Here is a 9,382-nt window from a genome sequence, read left to right on the forward strand (position 1 = left end):
CAATAGAAACTTCGATAGCGCGATGTAGAACATGGTCGGAGTTTCTATTGTTGTTCACTAGATGGCGCTAGGAGTAGCTCCAAAAGTATGTCTTCATTGAAGTCCTGTGACGTAATTTCCCACCTGTAAGGAATAAGATTGATATTATATCAATATTGAAGACATAAACTGGAATAGGAACTTATTTATCGTTATAATGTTCCATAGTTACGAACAAAGAGACAAACTAAAATTTACTCTTTTACTGTGTCATATTAGGAAAGATAAAGTTTACTATGTTATCTTAATTCCTTAAACACGCTGTACAATCATACATATGTAGTATCACAATCTTCTGTAATTTATTGTAGGGGCTCAGTTTGCCTTTTCACAACACGGACTGCAGGTGACTATTTTGTTTATTATTTTATTTGTTTAAATAATTTAGTTTCTGGAACTAGTACAGTGACGCCCAGCTGACGACTAGAAGTGGACTTTTCATACAACTTTTCATGGAAAGAGGGTCCCGTTATCTATTTTTGCTCGTTAGTGTATCTGTCGGCGGCCGATCGTAAAATCTGCCTGATCACGCAATTTCTAGGCATATCGTGAAATGCCGCCATTTCATGATATGCCTAAAAGTTGGCCAGGCATATCACGATGTGCCTGTGAAACAATACGGCAGATCGATTAGAGCAACGTATTCGTCGATATTCCTAGCTCTATACCGGGCACATCGTGATAATGCCTAAAAAAAGAAAAATTTAGGTACGACGAGCGAAGCGAGGAGTGTTAGTATGAATTGTGACCACAGCGCACGAGCCGAGCGAGCGAAGCGAGCGTGCCGCGGCAGCGGCCGGCGATGTGCCAGAACCGATATGGCGGCGTTTCATGATATGCCTAGGAATTTCATGATCTGCCTAAACGTCACTAGGCAAATTGTTAAACGGTGAGTTTTGTTTCAACGATATGGCGGATGTCCCTTAGCCAATTTATGAAATGGCGCCATTTCACGATATGCCTAGGAATTTCGTGATCTGGCGGATTTTACGATCGGCCGCCGACATATCGATAGTTATTACCGATGAAGAGGGGTCAAAGGTATTTTCGTATTATGTTAATAAGCACGGATCTAAATACTTTATAGGTACAATATAAAAGAAATATGCTGAAAGTTTTGTGAGCTCTCAGGGGAATTCAGGAAAATATATCATATTTAACATTTTAGAATGACGACGTACTTCTCTTACCCTGAGCCTGCACTCCAGGCGGAGCTGAAGAAGACCGCAGAAGCCATTGTGGTTCCTGGAAAAGGCATCCTCGCTGTTGATGAAGCTAATGGTACAACCCTTTTAATCCTACCAACGCGAAAGTTGTACCATCATATTAGCCGAAGAAAATCCACGGTTGGAGATGGGCATCCCCATAAACTGATAATAATAATATGCGAAAATTTGTGCGTATGTACAAGTATATCCTTTATACTGCAAAAATAGAGAAAAAACGATTGACAAACGTTGAGATACATATACAATGGCAAACTTATCCCTTTAAGGTATCTCTATTAGTCAACGTTTGAGTGGATGAGAGGAGCATTTAGTTAGGAACCGTGAAAACGTGAATTTTAGGGGCTGTTTCACCATCCATTGATTAGTCTTAACTGACGGTTAAATATGATGCCGTCTCCGTCTAATCGAACAAAACAAATAGAGACGGCATCACATTTAACCTTCGGTTAAGACTAATCAATGGATGGTGAAACAGCCCCTGAAAGTCAACTCAGAAGTAGTGCGTGCGTGTGTGTATTTGCACTAAAACGAAGTCACTACTTTAAAAAAAACCCGTAAGTACGAATACGCGTGAAAACTACCTAATACGACTCGAAATTTACCACTGTGCAGGAGAGCGATTTTAAGTTTAAAAAATGTCTTTCAGCGTAGAAGGCGTTTTCTACGACTACCTACCATCCTGAGTTTTTTCAATTTTTTCCAGCCACTTAAAAGTTGAGTATTTCGCAAACAAATCACTGAATCGAAAAATCGTCTTAGCAAATCCCTAATGGTTTTAAAATACCTATCCAACGATACCCCACACCACAAGGTTGGATGAGAAAAAAAAATCACCACCACTTTACGTCTATGGGAGGTTCCCTAAAAAAAATTGTTTTCGAGTTTTTTATTGTACCATTCGGCATAGTTAACATATATATATATCCGTGCAAAATTACAGCTTTCTAGCATTGATAGTCCCTGAGCAAAGCCGCGGACGGATGGACAGACAGATAGACAGACAGACAGACAGACATGGCGAAACTATAAGGGTTCCGTTTTTGCCATTTTGGTCCCGGAACCCTAAAAAACTAATAATAATTTCAGAGGGCATTGGCAAACTCCTTGCTGCAGTGGGCTTAGTAAACACAGAAAACAATAGACGGAGATACAGGCAACTTCTGTTTACAACCAAGGTAATTAATTCATAACAATAAGTGGGGAGTGGAATTCACCGACCATGTACGAGTATATATTGTACAGTCACCAACACCGATATCTGACAAGAAGCGTGCATAAATATCTGATACGGCTCCATTTCTAGGGCCGGAAAGACGTGTCAGATATTTTTGCACGTTCCGCTGTGGGAGATATTAATGCTGGTGGTATTATTAAGGTATTAGAGTTCATGTATCGATACTGTACAGTACATACATGTGTGTTCTAGTTCTATGAATACTGCAATCTGGCTTTGTAGGTACTACGAAGTTCACAATTACTCTCCTTGCAGTAGGGTAAAAATTGGAAATTCGTATTGTACCGTCTCGCTCACGCTAATAGTTTTTAATACGAGAGTGAGTGAGCCCGCAAGGAGAAATCGTTCAAGTTGCATTAGGTAGGAACATTGCGAGACCGTAACCGAGAGTTTTTTAGTGATCAATCGAACGCCGCAATGTAATGCGACTTGCACGACTTTTCTAGCAGAACAGGGCTTTAGTTCTCTGGGCAGCAAATGCTTTGCGGCTTAAAACTGCAATGAGCTTTAAAGAAAGAATTAAATGCTTTAGTATACAAAACAAGGGACATTTTCGCATCCGTAATACTTGTAAAATACCGCAGCCATCGACGCTCGCTCAACTATGCACCGCCGGTAAGGAAATGGCACGCCTAACCACAGAAAGGTTAGCATGCCCTGTAATCATGGGTTGGTAAATTAGGAACAGGTAGCCACAAAGCGAATTCCTATCATCATCATCATCATCATCAGCCTATGCTCGTCCACTGCTGGACATAGGCTCTCCCATGGCACGCCACTGAGCACGATCCTCGGCTACTCTCATCCAGCTCTTGCCAACCGCCCTGCGAAGATCATCGCTCCACCGAGTCTGAGGACGTCCTACGCTACGTTTGCCGATCCGTGGTCTCCACTCAAGAACTCGTCTACCCAACGGTTATCGGTTCTTCGGTTATATGGCCGGCCCATTGCCACTTCAGCGTGCTAATGCGGTGGGCAATGTCGATAACTTTAGTTCTCTGTCGGATCACTTCGTTACGAATTCTATCTTTCAGAGAAACGCCGAGCAAAGCCCTTACCATAGCACGTTGAGCAACTTTAAATTTGTGGACCAGCCCTAACGTGAGCGTCCATGTTACGGTACCGTATATCATGACGGGTAGGACGCACTGATTGAAGACTTTCGTCTTTAGATTCTATGGAATTAGGGATGTGAAGACTTGACGCAGTTTCCCATACGCTGCCCATCCCAACTGTATTCTCCTGTTGGCCTGCTAAACTATAACTATAATTCCTATACTGTACTAGTATTTTGGTGGCTGTGGTAGTCAGCCACCAAAGACGTTCAGGCACCACGCCAAAATTCATCTGGAACAGATGCGTAGGCTTGATTGGTTGACTAGTATTAGTATTTACACGCGTCTTCGCTCGCGAAAATCATTAGGTCCAGCAGCATACTTCTTATCCATATCCGTCCAGCAGTTTTAGCGTGAAGGAGTAATAAAACACACACACACACAACACAACTTTATATTGTAGTGTTTCGTGATCAATATACGCGTATCTATTTTCACAACGGCTCTAGAGAGCCGATAGATCAAAGTATAATATTCGCAAACGATAGTGTCATGAAGTCGTGTAGTTAGGTCCTAGGAGAATATTTTACATTTTCACAACATGCAACGGTGTTGATATCCGTGGTGCATCAAGTAGTTTTAGTAAATGGTGTCACTTCAAATGTTATTAGCGTGATATGTGGACTAAATCGATGTTTTCAATTTTAAAATTAACGATTTTTTTCAATCGATTTATTGGTTTTATGTTCACAACACCAAACAAAGACTTTGTTCACATTCTCTCTAAAAGCACTATGCTAGGCGCGCAGGGAATTCCACAAATTGCAAAGCCTTTATGAAAAATGCTTGCTGACCGTGGCTTGGGCCGATATTGGGTTAGATTTAAGAGCTTTGAGCTGAATTCCTTTAGCTTTTCCAACGTCTTTAAATTTAACCTTTGGCTTCATGGTAGGTACTTAGTAGGTATTTTTTCTGACAAATTTAGAAACTAGATCCAAACTAATTTATGCCAGTATTTTCCAGCCTATATACATTATTTTATATTTATCAGAATCTCTCGGAACACGTGTCTGGAGTGATACTCTTCGATGAGACTGTATACCAGAAGACAGATGATGGCACACTTTTCATCGACGTCCTGAAGAAGCAGAACATTATTCCTGGAATCAAGGTTGACAGAGATGCTGTACCATTGTTCCTATCCGAGGGTGAAGTCACTACCCAGGGTGAGTTTGTTTAAAGATTGTTCGTCTAAGTATGTGTGTGTGTGTGTGTTTGCAATGGCAACGCTTCGCTTGTGGTAACAAAAAAAATGTTTGATTTGCTGTCTAAAAATAGACGTAAATTTTTTAGTTTCAAGAAGAATTGATGAAAACATGATCATGTTAATGTCTTTTGAAATTTTCCTAAGGTTTGGACGACCTCGGCAAACGTTGCGCTAACTACAAGAAGTTGGGTTGCCGCTTTGCAAAATGGCGGTGTCCTCTCAAGATAGGAGAGAACATTCCATCAGTGCAAGCCATCAACGACATGGCCCAGGTGTTGGCGAGATACGCGTCAGTCTGCCAGAGCGAGGGTCTGGTGCCGATCGTGGAGCCTGATGTCTTATTAGATGGTAAGTGCTGAAATAAGAGGCTAAGACGTTGACACTAGAGCTAAAAAAATAAACTATTCGCTTGTTCCATTTCTAATGGCCACGTGAATCGGAAAATCTTGTAAAAATATCTAAATGGCATTACTTATAGTAACGTAAATCTTATCAAAATAAAACATCTGGTCCCATATTTTACCAGGCGATCATGACATCGTAAGAGCCCAAAAGGTCACTGAGGTGGCGCTTGCAGCTCTCTACAAGGCGCTGAACGATCACCATGTCTTCTTGGAAGGGACCCTTATTAAGCCAAATATGGTAAGTCTCTAAAATGTCAATAAACTAATCGGGACACAAAAGAAAACTGATACACTTGCAAGCTTTAAGTCCCTAGATCTACATAAGGTACCTACTATCTAAATAGACGGTGTGAACGAAATTCTATCTCTGTCTTAGACAACGTAAGAAGTATTAACGTAAGAAGAGTTTTTATCTAAGGCTATTGTGTCATTATTTGCATAAATACAGTATCTCCTGTTAATAAATAACTGATTTCATTATTTTACAGGTTTCTCCAGGACAAGGTTATAAGAAGAAGGCCACCCCCGAAGAAGTAGCGAAAGCTTCTGTTACTGCTTTGCTTAGGGGCGTGCCAGCCGCTGTTCCAGGTTTGTCAATATTTAAAGTATTAATTATATATAAATTTATTAATTTATTACCCTTGAATTTGCGAAAAGCCGTAACGGTCACAGGGTTGCAGATTTTTTGGCCTGAAAGCCATAGAATACGGTAATTGTCGTGGCAACAGACTTTGAACTGTCAGGAGCATGCTATCAAAAGGCATGTGTATCAGAGTGTTTGTTTTGAGCATGCATATTTAGGTGCATAGGTACTTAAAACTAGCATGCTTAATGCTAGCAAATGTAAACAGTCCATGAGCATGCTCATTACTGGCATGCTCATAAGCATGCTAATTAGCATGCTAGTAACGAGCATGTGTAACAGTAGCTTTAGATTGGAACTTACTCCAAAATAATTAGGTTGCAAGAACATAAAAAACAAAAATAGATTCTTATTTGTGCTTTTATTGCGTTCATGATACTTTATACTTACTTCTTGCCCGAGAAAATATAAGATTTGTTTAAAAACACAATATAATGCAATACAACTTAAATATGCATAACGTAATAATTTTGAACTGAAGTTATATTGGCTGAACATTCACAAAGTATATTGATGAAGAACCAACACCGCCCAAATGATAAAATTTGAAAAATGCGGCTTATAGGAGGATCAGCTAGCTAGGGGATGCCGTGGTCCTCAAAGACATGTCAAAGATTTATCAGCTAGGAGATGTTGGTACTTCGTGGCCGATATCGATGTGACATCGTGTTCCAGGAATTGTTTTTCTCTCCGGTGGCCAGTCCGAAGAAGAGGCTACTCTTAACCTGAATGCTATCAATCGAGTTCAGATGAAGAAGCCATGGGCACTGACCTTCAGCTACGGTCGGGCTCTACAAGCCTCTGTCTGGAAGACTTGGGCTGGCAAAGACGAGAATGTGGCGAAGGCACAGGCGGAGCTGCTTAAGAGGACCAAGGTGAGTTAGCAGAAACGTGAAACGATTGAAGCGTTGACTAACTACATAAATGATCTGTTAGCTTTGTATGGAGATCAAAGATAAACAATCAATATAATCAGCATTTTTTAATAATCAACGTTTATATTTTTTATGCTGATGCAAAATAACCGTATGCTTATTAAATATTGCCAAGTCATCGTCATACATACTTAATGCGCATTAACATAATAATAATAATTTTGTATTTTTCTTTATATAATTATTGTAAAAACCTAAACTGAGAATGTAAGTAAATGAAGGGAATAAAAATAATAATATTTATTTATCTCATAAGCATGAGCGCAACAAGCGGAATTTTCATGGCATTTTTGACATCTCATAGTGACTTTTCACTTCCGATGTACAATATGTATACACGGCCTTAATGTTAATTAAGGTCGTGTATACATATTTTTGCAACTTTGGCCGTGTCGATATCTTTGCCCTTGACTGTACATACATACGAGTAGGGAGGTATTAAAGAAATTAAAAGTAGAGGTAAACAATGAGTGATCTGTTGTAATTAACTTTTGAGCAGTTGAAAATGTGAAATAGACGTATGCAATGCACAATGAATGGAGAATCATTTCTGATTTCATTTCAGTTTTTTTTTAAATTTCATGTTTAAATTCTTCTGTTGTAATGTTAACGAGTGTTCCATTAATGTCTCTATAAAAAAATATCACGGGACAATTCACACCAATTGACCTAGTCCCAAAGTAAGCTTAGCAAAGCTTGTGTTATGGGTACTAAGCAACGGATAAATATAATTATATAGATAGATACATACTTAAATACATATTAAACACCCAAGACCCGAGAACAAACATTCGTATTTTTCATACAAATATCTGCCCCGACACGGGAATCGAACCGAGACCTCAAGCTTCGTAGTCAGGTTCTCTAACCACTAGGCCATCTGGTCGACAAAGAAATAGATGACTTATTTTTTCATATTTTCTGGTTTTAAACTACTTCTTATACAGTCAAATATCCATTTGTATGCGGAAAAAGAATGATCTACATATCTAATTTAAAGTCTAAATATATCGACATAATTTAGGTAGAGTCGATAAGTGAGACGTCACTATGACAGGTCAAAAAATGCCATGAAAATGACTCTCTCTGTTCATAAGATACAATTTTAACAAACTCACTTATTAAAAGGGACAAATAACACAATATCATAATTACCCTGAACTAGGTAATAAGGGTAGGTATTCAGTTATGCAATATTATGCGAACTGACGTTTTGTCAATTTGAATTAGGAATGCTACGTTTTTTTAAACGGTTTATTTATTTAAACAAACGCATTATGGTAAAGGTACAATTGAAGTACTTATACCAAACTTGTTACGTTATGCGAATTAATATAAGTAGACCCGGACCGGACCGGATCTTTGATCGTGGACAATCTACCACAGTCTATGACATTAGCCATAGCCGATTTGTTTTGAATTAATTGCTTGAAAATTATTCATCATCATCATCATCATGTCAGCCGAAAAACGTCCACTGCTGGACATAGGCCTCCCCCAAAGTTCTCCACTCAGACCGGTCTTGTGCTTTCCGCATCCACCGCGATCCCGCGATCTTAACCAAGTCGTCGCTCCAGTCGTTGGAGGCTTACCGACAGCTCGTCTCCCGCTCCGCGGACGCCATTCGAGAACCTTCTGTCCCCATCGGCCATCAGTCCTGCGAGCAATGTGCCCCGCCCACTGCCACTTTAGTTTCGCAATTCTTCGGGCTATGTCGGTAACCTTAGTTCTACTGCGGATATCATCATTTCTAATTCTATCCCGCAGAGAAACCCCGAGCATAGCCCTCTCCATAGCTCTCTGAGTGACTTTGAGTTTGAAATTATTCCCCTAGTGTAAATGTGTTGTTCTTTTGATCATAGGCAAATGGATTGGCGTGTCAAGGGAAATACGAAGAGGGCTTACTGACTTCATCTGCTGCAGACAAATCTAACTTTGGCAAGGACTATAAGTACTGAGGAACCGAGTGAATGAGATATAACTGTACATAGTTAAATCAGTGAATACCATATTTTTTGGATCGTCAGTGTCTTGTTTTATTTCACTATACCTTTTAAATAGTTAAACCAAAACGTAAAGAAAATCTTTTTATAATTTATTGAATCAGGCGCTCAGTTATTACTAGGTACCTATTGTATTATTTCAATAATATATACAGAGGGAATTTCCTTAAAAATATATTTTACTAGCTAAGGTAAATAAGGTAAGGTATATAAAATATGTCTCACAACTAGTGAGACTTGTTTTCTACCTACTCAATCTCTATGTACAGTCACCAGCATTAATATCTGCCACAGCGGAGCGTATTTCTAGTCGAGGACGTGATAATTCGTCAGATCTGGTGACTGTACCTACACTCGATCACTGCCACCCGTATTTGTAGCGAGGAGAAAAAGTCAAATAGATAAATAGCGACCTTTTATTAAAATTATTTATCTTTCTTACTACATTTATTGCAATTACCTACCTTTACGTACCTACCTACCTTACCTTATTTACCTTAGCTAGTAAAATATACTTTTTAGGAAATTCGCTAGATGGCGTTAATATCGAGAGGTTTGTTTGACGTTAGGTAC

General features: G+C 39.4%; 1 protein-coding gene across 2 annotated transcripts; it reads left to right on the forward strand.

The window, feature by feature from the left end:
- The first annotated feature begins 325 nt into the window (after positions 1–325).
- LOC141431033 (fructose-bisphosphate aldolase-like) lies at positions 326–8,832 on the forward strand. 2 transcript variants are annotated; one of them, XM_074091999.1, is made up of 9 exons: positions 326–385; positions 1,208–1,320; positions 2,355–2,443; positions 4,609–4,783; positions 4,969–5,172; positions 5,351–5,466; positions 5,717–5,816; positions 6,547–6,746; positions 8,669–8,832. In XM_074091999.1, exons 2-9 carry the CDS (start codon positions 1,209–1,211, stop codon positions 8,762–8,764), a joined length of 1,092 nt encoding a protein of 363 aa, XP_073948100.1. In that variant the 5' UTR covers positions 326–385; position 1,208; the 3' UTR covers positions 8,765–8,832. The 2 variants fall into 2 exon arrangements, with proteins under 2 accessions (XP_073948100.1, XP_073948099.1); XM_074091998.1 differs by lacking the exon at positions 326–385 and adding an exon at positions 806–928.
- Positions 8,833–9,382: the final 550 nt, after the last annotated feature.

The sequence above is a fragment of the Choristoneura fumiferana genome, chromosome 9, assembly GCF_025370935.1.
Source record: "Choristoneura fumiferana chromosome 9, NRCan_CFum_1, whole genome shotgun sequence".
In the NCBI taxonomy this organism is placed as follows: Eukaryota; Metazoa; Arthropoda; class Insecta; order Lepidoptera; family Tortricidae; genus Choristoneura; species Choristoneura fumiferana.

Bases quoted from the DNA above. Each gene is read 5' to 3' on its own strand.
- LOC141431033 (XM_074091998.1), top strand. From the start codon at position 858: ATGGCGGCGTTTCATGATATGCCTAGGAATTTCATGATCTGCCTAAAC. The intron at 1,321-2,354 runs GTACAACCCTTT...TAATAATTTCAG, and splicing joins CGCTGTTGATGAAGCTAATG to AGGGCATTGGCAAACTCCTT. The intron at 5,467-5,716 runs GTAAGTCTCTAA...ATTATTTTACAG, and splicing joins CCCTTATTAAGCCAAATATG to GTTTCTCCAGGACAAGGTTA.